Source organism: Zeus faber, assembly GCF_960531495.2.
Source record: "Zeus faber genome assembly, chromosome: 16".
NCBI classification, from domain to species: domain Eukaryota; kingdom Metazoa; phylum Chordata; class Actinopteri; order Zeiformes; family Zeidae; genus Zeus; species Zeus faber.
This window is the reverse complement of record NC_137202.1, coordinates 12,241,318-12,262,494: the sequence shown is the minus strand read 5'-3', so window position 1 is coordinate 12,262,494 and position 21,177 is coordinate 12,241,318. Positions and strand designations below refer to the sequence as shown.

The following is a 21,177-nucleotide window of genomic DNA, read 5'->3' as shown; positions in this document are numbered from 1 at the left end:
TTCTCAGCATCCTCAGCAGCTTGTTCCTCCGCCCGGGGGGTAAAAAGCGAGAACTCAGCGCTGCGAAGGTTTTTTTTTTTTTTTGTTTGTTTTTTATCGGTGTTGCTCCTTTTGGGTGTAAAACAGCGTGCGTGGTGTTTTCTTCGATTGGAACACGGGGGAGGGAGATCTCACGCTCACTGGGTTTCACATCAATTTACGAAAAAGGAACGGTTGGCCTCTCTCTCTCTCACACACACACACACACACACACACACACACACACACACACACACACACACACACACACACACAGGAATCAGACACAGGGATCTCTCTTTTGCGTATTTACTTTCTTTTTTACATTGGCGTTTCATTAAAAAACCCAACCTCCTTTTTAACCTTTTCACTTGAGCCCAGAGTCCCAGATCCATTTGTTCATCCAAACATATGATCATATGCACAGCTGTCATTATTTCATAATCGCCCAATTTGAGCTGACCACGATCATTTTGGCCAAATCATTTCTCTCCACAAACTCCCCACGTGTTATGACACTGCTATGAGGTTGTACTGTGATTGTTGCATAAAATGGACAAAGTCGACAATTAATCGCCAACTAAACTCCGATCATGGCGACCGATCCGATGGTGTCCGATGGTGTCCGTTCCTTCCGGCGAACAAGTGGCCACGCCCTCCATCGTCGTCCGTTTGGAAGGGCAGAGTCGTCGCTTCTCTGCTGTGCCTTTTTAAGGAAAGTGGAATTAACCTAATGGGTTTCTCTCTCTCTCTCTCTCTCTCTCTCTCTCGCTCTCTCCCCCCAGATACAAACCTTTCTTCCCGTTCCAAGTGCAGCCTCCGCTGGGTTCGGCGTGCGACTCGGACCTGTCGCTCCAGGACGCCAGGCTGGTGGAGGGGCGTCTCAGGGTCGCCCTCATTGAATGTAGCAGGTACCAGCTCCTCCCTTGAAGGCGAAAACGGAGCGGCGAGCGCGTTTTTGTTGTTTTTTTGTGTCGCGTGGCGCTGACAAACGGGAAATGGGAGGGTGACGCGGGTTCAGGCCGAGCGGCCTCCGAAAGTGACGCGGTCACATGGAGAAACAGTGCTCTCCCTGTTCCGCGACGATCCGGCGCCCTGGACTGTGACAAATGAGTAAGCCCGCACTGGAAAATACCGAATAAGTCATCTCCAACCCAGCAGCGCAGCGTTAACACCTGGGGGCATAGATTTCATGTTTTTTTTTCTTATATGCTGTTTTTGATAAATGTAATTTTAAGGCGCTTATATAATCTTGATTTTTCAATTTCCATCCTACATTTCAACTTTCTGCATTATTTATTTGTTTGTGTATTTGGTTGTCTATCTATTTATTTATTCATTTATTAAGTTTTACGCGTTTTATTTTTTATTTTAAATTTTTTTTACTTGTCTGAAATTCCGTGAAAAATAAGTCATGGTTAGATTAATTCCAGTTCCTGATCACTGACACCCTTATGATGACAGTTCATAGAATCATCGAACCTCCCCCATTTCTACACAAACCTGACCTTTGCCCTGTACAAAATATAGAGTTACTTACCTGTTGTGCTTTATTGAATAAGAGATTTGATTCGTGCAAAGAAAAGTCTCAACATTTTGTTGAACTTCAATAGATCTCAGTTAACTCTTCGATGCCCGCAGACACACCCTGTACGCGAATAACACAAAGGCAGCCTTTTGTAGAACAAAAAGCTCATTCTACATAAATCTTACATAATCTAGCGTGATCGCTCTGGTGTTGAGCCTAAAAATTGCTGCCGTGGTCGGGGCTGACCCGTGGTTTGTGTCGCGTTTTCCGTTCAGGCATGTGACCGGGCGGGCAGCACCCTGGGGCGCAGCCTCCGCAATGCGGAAAGACGTTTCTGAGAATAGTTTGAAACCTTTTGTCCTTTTTCATGTGGATGGAATTTGAGCCCTCTGATTTATTTTTTTATTTTTTTATAAATGTTAATTTTTTTATTGTTCTATTTTGTCTCGAGTATTAAACCAACTTGGCACACAAAGTGGAACTTGGAACACAATCTATCAAACGGTGCAAAAGTATAACCACTCTCAGGCGTCAGAATGTACTATCAGCCTTCCTGGAGTAACCGAATACTTCTAGATCACAATGGCAGCCGCAGTCATTTTGGCTCCGTCCAAACTGTTCCCCCGTCGTCTCCGCTTGGCCATGCAAAGCTCTTACCAGCCTCCCCACGACCCTCCTCGACAACACATGCACGTGCACGCACGCACGCACGTACGTGCACACGCACACTCTATTGTTGGACTATAAAATTTTAAAGATGCCAGCTTTGGATAGACCAAATAGACTCCCGCAACCCTGCCTACAAGTAGAGTTTTGGCCTGTCAGTCTGGGGAGATGGACCAGTAATTTTCTACGTGTGTGTTTTATGCGTCTAAATATGTGTGCACGTCTATATTTACATTGGGTGTGTCTCTCCACGCCAACATCATCTTTGTTAGTGTCTGATAGACCGCGGTATTTTTCAGATCGGACTCCTTCGTTAATAATTCAGGCTCCTCGGTCTCCAGCAGGCGTAGCTGGCAGGGCCGAGCAAAGCCCAGAGAGCCCTGCTGCTTACTCACTCCAACGCTGCTCACACCACACAAACAAAAACCACATCCCGGACTCTCCTACAGACTACGCCTACACGGTTATCGCACGAGCACCTTATATTTAGAGGACAAAAAATAATTTTCCAGCCGCGGTTGACTTGACAAAAGGTGGAAAACAAGCTTTTCTTGGGGTTGTGATGAGGAGGACGCTGATCAGCAGATTTAGTGAACACTTCCCCTTTTTGACTGTCCCATAACACCACAAATGATGCAAAATTTAACGGCTCCCTTTGCCGAAAGGCGTTTTCGTTTTTTATGTTCTAAACTGGTCGGGGGCTTGCTCTCTTCCCAACCCTCTTCTTTAAAAAGTTGGCTCAGTGTGGTCGGTGTCCAATGCCACAAAACCTCCAGCAGGGGGCAGCATCCTCCCAGTATTTTAAACACACTAACAATAATATAAATTCATAGCTGAAAGCTTGGATACGTTTTTGTGCATCTTAAACTTGTATTTCAAAATACATTTTATTTCATACCAAAGTCGCAAATCCTAATCAGTCATTTGGCTATAGGGAAGGAGAAAGTAGTGTCAAAAGACTAAACAAGCACATGGGGTAAGATACTCACATTATTTTGTAGTTGTATTCATTTTTTATAATTATTATTATTTTTTTAAGCACCAATATGAACTGCGCTTAACAGCAAAGCCATTCAGGAAGAGTAGAAGATAACAGAAGTGTAGACCCGCCTGCACATGGCTGCACAGATTTCTAAAGGCGAGCATTTTAATCATAGTGCTGGTGAAAAGATGTAGGAGGAGGCAGGTGGTGCACATACTGCGGACTGTGACTTAGAAACGTGACTCAAACCTACACTCTATAATGAAAAATATACAAATGAATAAATAATAATAATAATGGCCAGTAGGGCTGTCACTATCATGACATTTGAGTTGACAGATGTATTGTTGTTATTGTGTTGTTGTTTTTTTTCTTTTCTTTTTGCTCATTTCATGCCACTATCACAGTATGAGCATATAATAGTTCAGTATTGCAGATTTGGTGACTGTGACCATTGGTTCGATGAAATGCATTCACAGATTTATGACATTGGCTTAAAAAGGCACAATTTTTTTTTTTTACCAAGTATGTGACCGTTTTCTTTGTCGATAATGCATTTAACCTCTTTTTTTTTTTAACCTAGGAGCCTTGTGTTAACAAGTCTTTTTCTTTAAGTGGAACAGGATATCTGCCATTTTATTGACATCCTTTCACCACATCCAGACCCCAAATGCCTGCAAAGCAAAGGTCATTGCTTTTGGATGGGTCATCTTCTCGCCCGCTCATCTTCTTTGGTTTGACACGTTGAGGATGACATGGAATGAGCTCTTTATTCCAGCAGGGGGCAGCACTGTAATAGGCTGTGAATTCATCAATTAAATATATATTATCTGGAGAAAAGGAGTTTTGAGATCTTTCTAGTAATACTAACACGGTGGTCTGGTCACTGACAAAATGGTAGTTGATGTCCCGGACAACGACAAAAAATAAATAAATAAAAGAACCATCCCTTTTTTTTTAAATTATTATTATTATTATTATTTTTTATTCTCATCAGGACACAATCTATTTAGATGGAGCTGGTTTGGAATCTCATTTCGCGGCGTTGGGTTTTGTGATGAGCTGATTGGACGTCCCCTCCTCTCCCTGATTATAATCAGGATTAATCACCGCCGTGATGAGTTAACGCTGCCCAAGCGTAGGGCAGAGATTGGAGAGTGGAATGACCGGTTGGTCGCTGGGAATAATTTAAAACTGCATTCCGTTTTTTAATATCCCATAATGACCATTGATTGAAATGGTTTTCTATCATTTTTGAGTTGATAAGAGACTCCAGACACAAAATATCAAACCTGCATTGACATAACCTATTAATAAATATGTATATTTTGTTATATTGGGCAATGCAGGGGTCTCAAACTCAAAGGGACCTGGAGGGGCCACTGGCCAGGTTGTCTTCTTGTAGAGGGGCCGTGTTGAAGGTCGAGGGAAAACCGGCCTGTTTTTGATTTTGTTTTGTTTAGTATTTAGGATTAATAAGTAATCCTGTTATCCTAACCCTGTCCTCTCATGATCTTTTTTTAATTCTGTTTTATATTTTGAGACTATTAAGTACATTGTGTGGATTAATTAAGCATTGTGATTTGAAAACAGTGTATTTGCGGGCCAGATGATTCAATTATATTGGTACCGCGCGGCGGGCCACGTTGAGTCGTCTCGCGGGCCGGACGTGGCCCCCCGGGCCTGCGGTTTGAGATCCCCGCCGTCATGCATGACAAATACTGTAGATTTGATTGTGTGTGTATATTGATGACCTGCTTAAAATGCTGTCAGAGCGCCATAAATGGCTCACGCTCCGCGCTGCTTCGGAACAGCAACCTCTCTGCCGAGGCTTCCAGGCACAAACAACAATCGACGTTCGAAAGATGGATTACACAGTTTCGCAGCGGAAGCATTGGAAAGTGAACCTCTCGGTGAAAGCGACATGCGAGCTTCATGCCTCCATTTCAATGTCCGAATACCGACGAGCGTGACATGACCTCTGCACCCGCAGGCTGTTCATCCTGGGATCCTACGACCGGGAGACCTACGTCCACTGCACGCTGGAGCTGAGCAGCCACGAGTGGAAGGAAAAGACCCGCAGCTCCATCAAGAAGGTGGGACTTTGCACTCTCTCTCTCTCTCTCTCTCTCTCTCTCTGTCTGTCTCGCTCTTTCTCTCTCAACCTTCCCCCCCCAAAACCTCGCTCTGCATCCCAAAGCCGACCCCCTCTGTAGAATGACGCCACAAAATCCCCTTTCCCAGAACTGCATGTATTTTAACATTTCCCTCTCCCCCACCCCCCGAGACAAGCAGGTGTTCGCACATGGAGGACATATCATGGATCAGTCGTGTGACGGAGGCGCCGGATGTCCCTGTTAGAAATGGGCTCCAATAGGAAAATAGGGCCGGGACACGCCCATGGATAATATGACGCCTGGTGACTTGTAAATGACAATGTCTGATGGATGCACGGCGGATATGTGTTGAGATAAATTTACACAGTAATTGTTTTCATAATCAAACCTGGACTTATGACAGTGTCCGTGCATCATTGCCACCAGCCCCAGCGCGCGCGCGCGCACACACACACACACACACACACACACACACACACACACACACACACACACACACACACACACACACACACACACACACACACACACACACACACACACACACACACTCTCACTCACTCACTCCTCCTCTCCCTTCCACCCCTCGTGGCAGTGACATTTTAAATAGAAAAGTATCGTCCCCTCGAGCAAACCTTTTCTAATTGCGGCAATTTAGCAATATTAACATTATCAGCAGCGCCGCTCGGAAGTGACTAATGACCGCTGCAAAGTCAAATGTCACGCCGCAGCGTGGGCCCTGGCTCCGGCGAAAACCCCGCGCCGCCATTCACGCCTCACATGTGTTATGAATGACATTTATGTCGGCCACAAAGTTGATTTGAGTTTTGACGAGGGGGGGGGGGGGGGTCGCATTCGCCCGCGCCTTTCTGGCGTTCCAGCAGGGGGCGCTTCTGCACCAGAGTCGCTCTCTGTGTGGACCGACCACAGCTCACATGTTCTGTACAGTACAGTATGATCTATTTCGGTGCGAACGGAGGGTACGTTATATGGAGGTTTCGAGGTTAGGCTACTTACCGATATAGCTCTACAAAGCAATAATCACCCATTCCATTATGGAACCCATGCCAAATGCCTCCAATCGAAAATTGGCGTGTGCCTTTAAGGGCTTTGAAACCCCCTTATTTTAATTTTATTTTTTCCAATCTACGCCATTGAAAAGAACCTCTGTAAACATGCACCGGTTGCAAATACATAGTTGTACCTGAATGTCTTGCAAATAAAATGTTTTGGTTTATTATTATTTTTATTTTTTCCCCTTGATTTCATCTTTATTTATACAGGTCGGCTGAGCACATACGGTCTTTTACAGCCGCGCAATTTATACTTTACACAACATATTCATGACATTAAAAGTTGCTCTCGTTTCATTATCTTTGATACAATTTCCCTCAAGATGAAAAAAATAAAAATAAACAATTGAGATGGAGATTTGGCAATGTTCTTTCTATGGCTTACGAGACACAGAACCGGCATCAGCATGTGTCATGGTTCTCAAATCAGCTGTTCACTGTCCATCCTCCATTCGTTCATCTTTCCTCACTACGTTCATAGTATCTAGTGTTCGCGGTTCTAGTAAACCCGGGACTCAACAGTAACGATCACCCGCGGCGGCCGTCCCCCCCCCCCCCCCCAAAAAACAAGCTCCCACTTGAAAAGCGTTTGCGATAGCGCGGCCCCCCAAAAGGCGGGGCGCATGCCTTGCCATTTCCCCGCCGCTTTATCGGAACTCTCCAGTCGCCGCGTCCGCAGCGGGACCCCATCGCGAGGATTAAAGGCTGTACCATCTGGAAAAGGTCACCCCTCCCCTCCTCACACACACACACACGCACACACGCTCCTGTCCTTTCTCCAACCCCCATCCTCCCTCCCTCCCTCCCTCCCTCCCTCCCTGATGAGGGTGATTTCTGCAGATGATAGGCCTTGTGCGCTTGCCCATCACGCGTATACGCCGGTGCTTGAATTCTCCTTTCTCAAGAGCCCTTACGATGGGCACCCTATCGGTACCTTCTCACCGCCGGGCTGTCGGGGTTTGGTTTCCGGGCCACACACGCGCACACCGGACAACGGCGGTTTTAAATAGACCCGGAGAGCCCATGGCGACGCCGTGTTTTTCTTCAATAACCTTTTTCCAAACAGAGCTCTTGTCCTATTTGCTCAGTGCCCTCGCTGATTGCCGAGCGGCTTATTTGATGAAGTCTGATACGCTTCATACCTGCCGGGGAGCGTCTCGCAACTCGTTTCCTGCCGCAGCCGGCAGTTTGCCTTTTGTGATTCATTTTGTTCTGTAGGTTATAACGCGCACATGCGCGCGCACACACACACACACACACACACACACACACACACACACACACACACACACACACACACACACACACACACACACACACACACGCACACACTGATACCACAAATGTTGCCACCGTTCCAAGAAAAAGGCGGAATCCGGTATCCACGCGGCCTCGTATCCAGTGGGTGTGATCTTGCATTTGTAAAGCGCAGGATGTCCGTACAGGAGGGTACATTTAGTTATTTTCCATTACAGTGTCTGTGTTTTTTGTATTTCCATTTTTTTTTTCTCCCCCCTTCCTTTTCTTTATGACTGCTTTATGGATTGTGGTGGTGGTGGTGGTGGTGAAGGCTGGGTGGCGGGTTAGCTCTGTCGGGCGTGTTTGCACATCTGCCCCACTGATTCCGTCATCGGACCTGGGTGCTGATAGCTTCTGACAGTGTGTGTGTGTGTGTGTGTGTGTGTGTGTGTGTGTGTGTGTGTGTGTGTGTGTGTGTGTGTGTGTGTGTGTGTGTGTGTGTGTGTGTGTGTGTGTGTGTGTTTGCTAAAATGTTGAATTGTGCAGACACAATGTTGGTGAAACGGCGGTCGAGTGTTTTTGATACCGCTCGGAACCAATAGGAGAACCAGTATCGAATGTGTACGAGTGCGCGTTTGTTGCTCGTCGTATGTGTGTGTGTGTGTGTGTCGAGTGTGTGTGTGTGCATGTGCGCGCGCCGTGGCCCCAGACTCGAATAGGTCTCTCGTTTCCCACCGGCGGGGGGCGGGCAGGGGGCAGGGAGGGCTGTTCATCCAAGTCGTTCTGAAAAACCCGGCTGGTTAAAAGGTTGTGTGCGCGGAGGAAATGTAAACAGCTCTCCAGAGCGATATCTTTTCATCTCTCCGTTCAGTGTCCCAAGGGCACATTACAAACAAGGCATCGAGTCCTATCTGCCGCTATCATCACACACTGCAGAGGGTCCGGTTTGCTGGACGGCGATTCACACATTTATTGTAAATTTGAGCTCTCTGTTGGGTTGCTGGGGAAAATATCTTGCTGTTTATTCACCCCCCCACCGCACCAACACAAACCCCACGCACGCGCGGTGCGAGGCCTGCCCGGCGACAGGGGACCACGACGTCTTTTATGAGTTCTGAATCACACGTCAAAGAATCCAGCCGGCGTCACGGCGTTCGTTGCGTTCAGTTTTGTTGAACCGGATCTCAATATATCTGCCCGGGAATTTAAAAAAAAAAAAAAAATTAAAAAAAAGGATCGCTGCGGATCACAACTTAAGTTTATCCCGTCGCAATTATTATTGCGCATTTTTTTGAAGGTTTCTAGGACTTCTTCCATCACCCCCCTCCCCCCCCCCCCCCCCTTCGGAGGAGAAGTCGACGGGAGAGGCGTGCACGGCTCATGTCGTCGTCGGTACAAAAGCTGCAATATTAATTCCCCGAAGCCGGTGTCGCTGGGGATCCGGCACCTGTTGTATAACAAATCTTTTCTCCTCACTCCCCCCCCCCCCCCCCCCCCCAGTTTGGCCGTCATCTCTTCACCAGCCGCGTTTGGAGAGGGACAACAGGCTTCCTGAGTCTATCAGGGTGATCAGAGCATCTCTGACGCACCTCCCCCCAGGGCTGTGTTTGATGTTCCACTCAGGCGTGTCTGTGTGTGTGTGTGTGTGTGTGTGTGTGTGTGTTTGTGTGTGTGTCTGTGTGCGTGTGCGTGCGTGCGTTAGATCCGCTCTGGTTGCCCCTAGTGAAATGCTGCCAGTTGATGAGGAGACGCTTGCTCCCGGCTCCTTCTGCCTGGCGAGCTGGGGTCAGGTTGGGCTCAAAAGCCTTTATTTTATTTGATTTATTTTTTGCTCTCTACCCAGCATCCCTCCTTCCCAGGTAGCGGGACAAGGTTCAGGCCAGCCATCGGTATTTTCGTATTCACGGAAAGCCCGTGCGATTTAGACGCCGCAATCTCCGGACGCGAACGCGATTCCGCGGCACGTCATTCCACGAGGCACAGCAAATCGACGAGATGAGCGCTCCACGTCCGGCCCCTATTTTCTCAGAGCCCCGGCCAAAAAAACAAACGGGGCCCGGCCTAATTCCGTTTAGCGATGCCGAGCTGCGAGGCGAAAACGAAAAGGCCGATAAAAAGAGCCGACGGCAGCCTCTCAAAAAGCCGCTTGTTTCTGATCACTCCCAAGAAATCAATTCCTCTCGGAGGAGGGGGAGACAATTGACATGGCAATACGTGCATGGCGCGGGGACGTGACAGCCGCATTACGGTTTTACAGATTTTCATTTACGGCGGGGCCGTCTGATGCCGGAGTGGCGTTCTCTCATTAGAGCCAAAATGACCGGCGTCTAAAACCGCGGCGACGGCGGCGCGGCTCCGCGGTAAAGGATCGCACCGTGTGCCAAAATGAGTTTGCGCCCGTTGGCGAGACGGCACGCGTGCGTTTTCACGTTTTACCCCAGGACTGTTTCTGAAGAAGAAATGTCGAATTGAAGTAGGCTTTTGTGGGGGGGCGGTGTTCCCGTAGTGGTCGGTGGGTCCGGGAGGTATTTTTAAGGTAGCTTTATTATATCGATCGAGTTCTTCAAAACCTGGGAATTTCAACAGTATTAAAGATGTAAAAACCTGAGCCATTGTCATGACGATGGTCAGTGGTCACGTCGCATGTGTGTACGAGTAAACGGGCTAAAACTATGTTTGACACCTTTACGGCCCTTTAACCCTGTAGAGCCCCCCCGGTTGTAATATTCATTCACACACAACTCTCAATCCCATTGGATGGATATTATGTGTTCATATCTGATCTGGGAATTTGATCCTGAACTCACACATTCTCCTCGGGGCTCGCTGACTAAATTTGGGCTTTTTCAGGGTTAAAACGGTAGCGCACAGAGCCTTGAGCTTCACTCTTTGACTCCTTCAGTCCCTATTTTAAGTGTCACTTGGGTTATTTACCGAGGCGTTCTGTGCAGCCGCAGAACTCCACCATCCATAAATTTAAAACAAGAATAAAACCCTGCATTTTATCAGCGGCGATCTGACAGCGGTGGGGGACGAAAGGCAGACCCGCCTCGCGGCAGCGCGCGTCGCGTCCGAGGGGACGGCCGCTGACGTGGACCCCCGCGTCGACGCTGGGGTCCGCGCCGTTTTCCGTTGCTCCAGAACGAGCCCAAACCCAAAGGACATTACCAGGATCTGCTGCGCACACAGCGACGCTCAAATGGGAGGCAAATGAAATGAAGCCCTGCTTGTCTCCATCTCCCCCCCCCCCCCCCCCCTTGCTGACTGATGGCGACGAGGGGAACTTTGGGCGCTCAAAGGGGTCGGGTCCGGGTTCACCGCGTGCGGGCGGCGACCGACAGAGGCCGCCGTCGCGAGGCACGGCGCGCGTGACGGACAACCAGACCTCCGTTTGTACTCCGCCGAGTCCAGCGCCGAAATACCAACTCGATAAGAGGGGAGACGTCCCCGCCCCCCGCTCCTCTTTGTGCCGTCCCGCGTGGAAAAAGAAGAAAGTTGCTTCCGTTTGTGTCCGCCGCGTTTGATCCCGGTTTATTTTTTCCCTTATTCACAAATTGCGGTGTGATGACAGCGACGAGCGAGAGAGTCTGCAAGTCTATACAGGAATAATAATAATAATATAAAGGAAGCAAGTGGGCAAGCAACGCAGCGTTGCTGCCTATTTACAAGTGCAAATTGAGACACCCCCCCGACTCCCGTCTCCTTGACAACCCCTTTTGTTTGTTGTTTTTTTGCGCTTTGAAACCTGCCTCCCAGGATGAAAGGACAACTTGAAATTTCAAATGGTAGTAGATGACCAATATATGCATTTCAATTGAACACTGAGAGCTCTGCACAAGAAATTACCAAAAATATTGAGGTTCTACGTCCAATACGTTGATCTCGGTGTCTCAGCGGTCATTTACTCGCATATCTTTCTGTTATTTTCTTGTTTCGTTTTTTTTCTCTCGTATTTAGAATTCATGGTTCGACGATGAGGTCATCTAAAGAAAAGAACCTGATGAACGCAGATAAGCAAATTGGTTTGATTGACAAGTTAATCTTCCTTTAAACACACACAAAAAACAAAGTGATTGGTGGAACGTGACCCGGCGCAAACTCTTTCCAGCAGTTTATAGACCTCCCCCTGTCAGCGATTTGTCCAAATATCACATGGATGTTTGTGTCAAGGTCCTTTGGCCGCGGGGTAGAGTTGAACTTTATGTTCCCAGTTAGTTCCCTCACTGTGTTTCGTATTGAGGAGCAAATTCACAAAGAATGGATTGCGGCACCGTGAATTGTGCGTGGATTGCGGCCGCTATTGCCCCACGTCACCTGAGCGGCATCTCCAAGGCCCTCCAGCAGGGAGACACAGGCAGAGGTGTCGCAAACACACCAGTTCATTGCAGAGTGCGGCAAGATGGAACAAGCCGGGAGCAGATGGACACATCTCACGTGTCACCTAAAATGACTAAACTCTGACATAGGATTCCCATACCTTAAGTAAACAAAAATGTCCAACAAAACGGAAACAATCCCCTTCTCCAGAGACCCGGTTCCCCGGAACAGCCTGGTCCGTGGGCAACTCTTCCCCCAGGGGAAGACAGACTCACCTCCTCCCTGCTGGCCTCAGGCTGCTGTGCTGGCACGTGAAGGTGTAGCCGGGCTTGGCTGTGGCGGTGGCTGCTGGGTGGAGCAGCTAAGTGTAGGCGGTTACCCATGGTGGTTGCTCCGGCTGCTTCTCCCGCGGTCTTCCACTGGGCGCCCTAGGCAGCCGCACTGCAGCTGCCGGTCAGGAGAAGGCTGGTGCCGTCACCGCCCCCAGCGGCTCAACGCCGCTGGGGGCTCCAGTGCGTCTTCGGACGACCCTTTTGCGTTTCCTAAAAGTCCCAAGTCCCAAGTTGTGTTTTCAGGGCCCTCTGACACAGAGACACAGGCAGAGGTGTTGCAAACGCGCCAGTTTATTGTAGAGCGTGGCAAGATGGAACAAGCCTGGAGCAGATGGACACATGTCTTGACAGAGTGTGTGTGTGTGTGTGTGTGTGTGCGTGCGTGTGTTACCTGTCGCTCATTGAGGCGTACAGCCATACTGATCCCTGGCCCAATTACCTAGACCCAAGACGGGTGCGGCTGCTTAAAACCACACCACCCCACAACACACACGGCCATAAAGTTTTGCTGCCGAGTGAATTGCATGTGATTGCAGAGATGCAAACATGCTTTACTTTTTGATTAAAATGAATTTTGTATTTTTAGGGTATATGTGCAGTGAATGGGGGGCGTGGGACTCCCCGGGGAGCCGGACAGTTTCCCTTATTTTCAAATGCCAATGTTGACAGGTGTATAGAAAGGGGCCAATTTTGTGCAAAATCTATGTGTAATATGTCATTTAAATACATGCAAATAGCACCGGCGCAGAAGACGTCTTTTGCGTGTTAGTGCAGTAAGCGGTGCATCTCACCGTTTGCCGGAGCTTAGTGAATTACACGCTTGCTTTGCGTTTCATTTGCGCAGGTTTAGCGGCTGCAAAAGCCGTGCAGTCCTTTTGTGAATTCGCCCAAATTCCTGTTAAGACGGTTCGGGATCAGGGTTCTGCTTGTCAAGTCCTTTCTTCTAATGCTTACTTTAAACGTGTCATAAAAATAACATCTAATAAGACCCCATTAAAGGGGACAATATTGGGACCAATCCACAGACAGCCCACAGCAACAACCAACAGGGTTAAAAATGATTACTGAGGAAACTGAAATAACATTAGTTATAATAATAATATATATATATATATATTTTTTTTTTTGCGTGCTATTTGACGTTTTTTTTTTCCACAGTAATTGGCTCACTGGGCAGCTAAGCACACCCAAGAAATTTGAGTAGATGAGGTTGGTGGGTGGGGAGGGGGCTGAGAACAGTGGATGCAGAGGGTGGGGGTGGGATATTAGACTGTTATACAATTCTAACACTAGAGTGGATCCATTACTCTACAGTGGCATGTGCCGTTATGGCACGGCATGAATGAAAACCCCAAAAAGGTGCTCACGTCCGGATATGACGACTCCTCTTAGTGATCCTCCAACGGAAGAAGTACGAGGGTGTTAATAACGGTGCATTGTGGGCCAAGCGGATAATTCCCCACTGCGTCTGACTGGCGTGTCTGCTCCGACATTAAAAACGCCGTTCAAGTTCACGATTCTGGGTTCTATAATTATATAATCAAATTAATTGCCTGCGTTGTATCAAATATATTATTTAAATCCTCCTGAATGAAACGTACCTGAACTTACCTCCAGTACTTACCTCACAGGGTAAGCGAGGCTAAATCTAAAGGATGACCAAGCCTCCACTGAACCCCTCTCTTTGATGAGCATGTTCACGGTGATGTTTGCCCCCATGTCTTAATTTGCCGTTAATCGTCCGGAGCACTCGGCACCATGTAAACCACCACCCCACCCCACCCCACCCCTCCCACTCCACCCCACCTGCAGAGGCAGGGTGTAATTGGACGTGGCAGCAAATCGGCTATGCACTTGCCTCTCGGGGACTGGTACCCTATAACCATGCGCAAATCGATCTGACATGTGGTATTAGATTAGATTACTGGGCAGCGCAGTGATGGGGAAAAGGATTTGCTCGGCCCGCCCGCCTCCAACAGACGTCTGCGACCCACCCCTCACCCCCCGAAAGAAACACGCTTGTTTGCGAGTTTTAGGCAATAGTTATGTAAATGCAATGCTCTGCAAACAAAATTAAAAAAAAAAATAAAAATAAAAATGGGGGCATGAGAGGGACAAACTGATGACCGTAATGGTGACAACAAAAAGGGACTATGAAAAATGAATTAAAATGTATTTGGACGCGAATAACAAAGAGAGTGGCTCGTCCGGGTGTTCCGTGTGTTGGAGGAACAACCGCCCATTTAAGGTCAGTGATAGCTGCCATTTGAACAGATTAACCTTTCATCTGTTCCCTGCACCAGCACAGATAAAAGCAAAGCCTGGCTTTGCCGAAATAGATGGTGAATTACTCTATTTACATCTCGGCAGTTTCGCTGTTGCCATGCCCCCCGTGTTGTTTTTTTTTTTCCCCTGCCTGTGGGGACAAGGAAGTGGGGCTCCTTGTTTCTGTCGATCTTAATAAGGTTACTCCGCTCCACAGCCGCAGAGGCTTAGGATAGAGCCCCGCCATAAAAGAGTAAAGCAACCTTATTTGGAGGGGTGGCAAACAGTTACTTTTAACGGTCCAGGGTGGGAGGAGGCTTTGTGGTTTTAGGACTGTACTTGAGATGCACTGTCAAATTTCTTCAATCTTTTTATTTATTCTTTGTCATCCGATCAACACACCAAACCAGCGGTGATTAGGGCGGGAATTATTTAGTCATCCCTCTCCAGGCTGCAGATGTGCAAGCAGTCTTAAGAAGTAGTTTGGAGTGTCATTGGACAGTAACTACGGTTGCTAGACAGTATTGTATTGAGGGGAAAAATAAAGCTGAGAGCACTACGTTGTTAAAGATCTGTCGGGCCAAAGGTCTTTAATGAGCACCTGCCTCACGTACGTACTTACGTGCGTGTGTGTGTGGGGGAGGGTGGGTGTGTGTGTGTGTGGGGGGGAGCGCACAGGGCCACTATTTGCACTTCAGAAGAACAAACGCTGCTGTTCTCGTATGCTGATCAGGCGGGGCGGCCCGGCGTGGGCAGCAAGGCGAATCTAGCGGCCGCCACTCCAGGTGTATACACACAAAGACACACACACACACACACACACAAACACACTCACACAGCTGCTGTCGTCACCCCCTCAATGGCCTCACTCACTGTCACTCAATGACTACATACACACACACACACACACACACACACACACGGTTGTTGGTGGTCATCCAAAGCGGGGACAAAACAAAGACTCTTCGCCGATACAGCAGGTGTTGGTGTGTGGATTAAAATAGATGATCCGAGAGATAGGACGCTGAGATAACGTGAGACGGCTGAAACACCGTTTAGTCATTGGTTGAACCGAAAAAGGGCTTCAGTTTGCCTACCCCCCCCAACCCCCCCGTGCTGCTGTAATTGCCCAGTGCTAGGCGCTCATCCTTGCAATTGGGCTATAATTGCCACTCATCTGAGTCATTTTGCACACATGATGGGATTCATCCATCAGACTTTACTTTTCTGTTCTTTATTTATTTATGTATTTATTTTGTGTTGCTGACGTGCAGAGTGTGCCCTGTGTTCGGTGCCGTTGCATGTGTTCCTGCTGACATTTCTCCTATAATGACAGTGAAACCCGACCGTCCAACGAGGGCGGGTCCATGAATACGTTTTGCAGTGACGTCTTTGAAACGAATACGTTGTCATAGGGATATGACCATAATGCACTATAACCAATATAATTTGCTATTATATACTAATTTATTTCCCAATAAAAATTAGAAAATCGCTGTTGTCGCAAGTTCATATTATTCTCATTTGAGCAAAGTATGTGATATCATTCCAAATCGTACCAAAATGCATGATATGTTTCTATTATGGAAATTATTACAGTCATGTGATTGGCATGTAATTTAACTGTTAAAATACATTTTAATAGACCGCAGTTATAAACAAGATAAACGCCTACATTTACACTATACAATCACACTGTTTATATTGATTAATGTGATGAGCCTCAATTGCAATCTTCAATATTGGATTTTGAATTCATAAACAGACATAAATTAATTAAGGTAACTTTTTCTCCTTCGGTGTCATCAGTCTTTCCACACACACACACACACACACACTCGTCCAGATTAAAGCTCTTCCTATCAGGACAAACTGACCAATCGTATAGTGATTAAGACCGGAAATTCCCCTCTGGGACTCGGCTCCAATTATCAGAGAGCGGTGTTGCGTTATAATCTACGGCATTGCTTTTAAAATGCCAGGAGAATATTTGATTTTCATGTAATTGTTTCCCGTTTTGTTTATTCAGCTGGTCCTTGCCCCACTGCGGCTGAATTTTCTTAGGTAATTGCTTTGTCCTGGACTGCTCTCTTTTGTTTTTCCTGCAGGGGCCTATTCCTCTGGAGCAAACAGCATCATTTCAGCTTGTAATTGTCCGTCATATCATCGGTGCTAAGGGGTGTGACCGGACGTCGTTGTTTTTAAAGTCAGCTCCCCTTGATACAAACGCGATTGAGATTTATATCTTGGAAGGCGTTTCCTCTCCCCCAACACAAAGAGGACGTAATTCCCTCCTGCAGGGGATGTATCCCTTCTTCACTTTAGTTCTCCAGTCCCCTGCTAGGTGTTGATTTGGACACGCGCTGTTTCTCTGAGTTGTAGAGTTGTTCCTTTACCGCCGCGTACTATTTGAAAGCTGTGGGGGACGTAAAAGTCAGAATCTTGGAAGTCAAATAGTCACGCTTCAGTGGCAGGTTTTAAGCATTCTCTATAGCAGCAATGTTGCCAAAATGGGTGATGAGGGGAACATATTGTTTCCACAAATATTTCTATTTATCTATGCACCAGAACTGGCAGTGTATGACGTTATTGATTGTGGTGAAGCTGAACAGTACTTCAGCCAGTCCAGTCTCCCAGTGGCCACCTGTTGCCTCCCGGATGCACTGATTCGTTGTGCAGGGGCCGTGAAATGGCAAGAAGCCTAACTAGACACACAAGTATTAAATAAAAACATTAAATAATGAATTATTAATAATTGGCATTCCCAATTTGGCGAGGTTTTTATCACTCTGGCTTTTTACCTTTTAACCCTTACGTCTGTCTTGTCGGAGTATATCATCCACCCCTCTTGCTTCCAGTGAACCAGAACCACCCCCATTTGCCGGCTCGTGCAGATCGTCTGCTTATTCATGGCCCTCCCCTAACTCGATCACTGCCTTCCACCAGAAGCATAAAAAATGGAAGTGGAGGAAATTGCAGCCATTCGTCTCAGTCTCACGTCATAATCTAAATCTTCTTCTCTTTCCGTTAGACCAGTATGCCTCTTCTCTCCTTTGCTCCTTTCTCTTCTCCTCCTCCCCCAGGCTTCATCTATCTTTCTGTATCCAGCAACATCCTCAAGATGTTTGACTTCTACTTCAATATCCTGACACTCCTCACACGCCTGGTTTTTTTTTTTTGTTTTTTTAATTGCAGATTTTCGGAGTCCGATTGTCAGAATACAATGGACTTGCGAGTGTCCTGTAACTGTACTGCATTGTTATGTGCTGTCATTTTGACAAACCTGACATAGATATAAAGCAGGCCCCCTCAGCACAGCAACAGGTGCATCGTGGGATACGTGACTCAGGCCCCGTGCGCATTGGCAGTAATTGAAGCAGCTGGAGAACTACGGGTGGAAGAAAATTGTTTCAATTGCAGACCTTCCTTTTCTCACAAAGTTACCGCATACTGTGCCTTCGCATGGATGTAAAACATTTCTACTTTCTTATTTTTTTTGTTTGAGGGCTGTGCAAGTTTGTGATTACCATTTAGTTTGTTGTACATAACTGTTGATGCATCACATGCAGTCTATGTCCCCTTGGCTCTTTTAAATGGATGATAACTGATCATTTATTTCTCTTTCTTGTGCGTATGTGTCCGTGCCGTGTCAGACGGAGGTCATCAAGGGACCGTGTGGCAGTGTGGGGATGACGTTTCGGCACATCCCTGCGAGCGAGGGTGATGCGGTTCACGTCAGCATCGAAACGGTCACCCCTAACTCTCCAGCTGCCCTGGCGGACCTGCAGAGGGGCGATCGCCTGATTGCCATCGGAGGTGAAAAACACAATATTTTAGGCACAGTCGACAAGAAATACAGCTAAATGTTTGAATGATGTAGTATTTTTCACAAAGGACTGTTTGCATTTCAAGTAATATGACATATGTGTTCTGTTCACATTACATTTCTTAAGCAAGGCCATCCCAGTCGCTGAATTGTAACCCAGTTTTGATATAGATTGTGAATAATTTGTTTATAGGACTTATTTGAAAATGAATCTCCTGTGTCTGCCCCTCTTGACAGGAGTCAAAGTGACTTCCTCTGTTCAAGTGCCCAAACTGCTGAAACAAGCTGGAGAGAAGGTGGTGGTTCTATATGAACGCCCTGTTCGTCATCAAGCCCCTGCTGTTGGAGGTCTTGGGCCACTCCAGGAGGGCTTGGGCCCGCTGGAGGAGCAAAGCTTCTTAAACCCCCAGACTGGGGGCTATGAGGAAGACCCAGCCCCCATCACCACTCTTTCTGACATATCTGACGGCAAAGACATGGACTCCGAGTTTGAGGAGTTGATTGTGGACTCCAAGTCCGGCCAGACTAGTGGCCAAAGTACTGGTAGCACCAACCCCACTGAAGCCAAGGAGGATTTTCTACTGACAGTAAACCAAAGCCCCAAACGGACTGTGGCCAGCCTGGCCTCCAAGCCCCTCGGTACAATATCACCCATCCTCAACCGCAAACTAAACCTGGTGGGCCTTCAGTCACCGATCAAGGCCCAATCTAAAGACTTACCCAAGCCCTCACCTATTAAGAGCAGTGGTGAGTCTGGGGATTGTCTGCAGCGCCCTACAATGCCTCCCCCGCCCCCTCCATCTCGACCCCCAGTGCCCCCTAGACCTCAAATAAGGTTAACATCTGCCTCCTCCGAAACCAGTCTTCTGGAGGATGCTGATTTAGTTTCTAATTCCACTTTTACTACAAGTTCCACCACCTCTACCACCACCACTGTCTCTATTTCTGAGAAAGCCTCAGAAAAGGCTTATGCATTTGGAGCCAACGGAGAAAGGTCCAATGCTGACAAGACATCGGTCAAACAGTCAGAGCCAAAGCCCTCCACCAAACCAGTAGAATCCTGTGAAGAGCTGCCAGGTCCATCTGCTGTGTCCAGCAGTGCCTCGGCTAAGGACAAAACATCAGAGAGCTACTGCAGTACGCGGGACAGTTTGGAAGAACGCTCCCTTTGGGAATCCTCAGAGACTATGTTTCGCAGTCAGATAGGGCGCTGGAGCAAGGCCTCAGTGGTGTTTGACGTGGAGAATAACCATAAGTACCTTAATGTAGCCCTGTGGTGTAAGGACCCCTTTAAGCTGGGCAGTTTGCTGTGCCTGGGTCACATCAGCCTCCGGCTAGAACATGTGGCGTTGGAATGTATGGCTACGGCTTCAGCAGAGTACCAGAGCACCTTTAGGCTGGGCGCCCCAGAGCCCAGGGCTAACGTCAGCCGCACCGCCCTGCGCAGCCTAAGCACTCACAAGGGCTTCAACGAGAAGCTATGTTATGGAGACATCACTTTGAACTTCTGTTACCTGGCTGAGGGGGAGCCTGAATATGCAGGGGGGGTGGTGGAGAGGGAGCGAGAGGGGAGCCTCTATGAGGAGGATCTAAAGGAGAAGGAGAGGGAACACGTTTCTACCACCTCTCGTGATGACATGGCCTATGGTGCCCTTCAACTTGCTGAGGTTCGCCACAACTTCCAGGACACCCAGTTCCAAAACCCAACCTGGTGCGAATACTGTAAGAAGAAGGTCTGGACCAAGGCAGCCTCGCAGTGTATGATCTGTGCCTATGTCTGCCACAAGAAATGCCAGGATAAGTGCCTCACTGAGAATCCGTTCTGTGTGGCACCTACTGATCGCCGCAGTGCTGACCCAGAGGCCAAGTCCACCATAAACCGGGCCACTACAGGCCTCACGCGGCACATCATCAATACCAGCTCACGCTTGCTCAACCTGCGGCAGGTACAAAAGACCAGGCTGGTGGAGCAAGTTGTTGACGTAGTGCCTGGAACGGTGGAACCCTCCCCAAAGCACACGCCCAACACTTCAGACAATGAGAGCAGTGACACTGAAACTTATGCCAGTGGTGCTAGTCCCTCCAAGCAGCCCGCCAGCAGCAACAGCAGTGGAAAACTGGTGCGAAAGGAAGGTGGCTTGGATGACAGTGTCTTCATTGCTGTAAAGGAGATTGGGCGCGACTTGTACCGGGGGCTGCCCACTGACGAACGCTCTCAAAAGCTGGAGCTGATGCTTGACAAACTGCAACAGGAGATTGACCAGGAGCTTGAGCACAACAACGCCCTGCTATTGGAGGAAAGGGAGGCGGGGGACGCCCGCCGCAAGGCCCTAATCACGGCCGCCCTGGCCAAGTCTGGGGAGAGGCTCCAGGCCCTCACACTACTGATGATCCACTACAGGGCAGGCATCGAAGACCTGGAGTCCGTGGAGAGCACCTCTCCTTCAGAGCAGCATGGCTTCAAGGCCAAGGGGCAAGGTCTGGAGGAGGATGCTCTGTTGGGGGCCGAGGTTTATGACAGTGACATATGCAGCCCCGTGGAGGTGCCGGCTCTGGACGACATTACAGAGGAGCAGATCTGTGTTGAGGCACTCCACTAGATATGGCGAGGACAGAATAGGAAAAGTAGGCAGAGGTTTTAGGCTTGTGCCTCACAGCAAAATAGATCCAATATTTTTACGCGTTGAATTTCAGTGGAAGAATCGGTAGGGTCCAACATTTAATTCACACCTATCTCTGTCACACCATTATTCTGTATATTGAGCAGCATGCTGAGGAACATAATGTATTTGGGTGGGGGGAAAAAAAATCTAT

At 48.0% G+C, this 21,177-nt stretch overlaps 1 protein-coding gene across 1 annotated transcript in view; it reads left to right on the top strand.

Annotated features, from left to right (window-relative positions):
- Positions 1 to 21,157, top strand: part of pdzd8 (PDZ domain containing 8) — a gene marked incomplete at its 5' end in the record, with an annotated part of 35,797 nt that extends 14,640 nt beyond the window's left edge. The window contains 4 exons of the mRNA XM_080017150.1: positions 804 to 929; positions 5,188 to 5,290; positions 18,191 to 18,353; positions 18,601 to 21,157. Of these exons, the coding sequence (XP_079873276.1) occupies positions 804 to 929; positions 5,188 to 5,290; positions 18,191 to 18,353; positions 18,601 to 20,963 (2,755 nt within the window). The 3' untranslated portion in view covers positions 20,964 to 21,157. The remainder of the gene's footprint in view (positions 1 to 803; positions 930 to 5,187; positions 5,291 to 18,190; positions 18,354 to 18,600) is intronic.
- Positions 21,158 to 21,177: the final 20 nt, after the last annotated feature.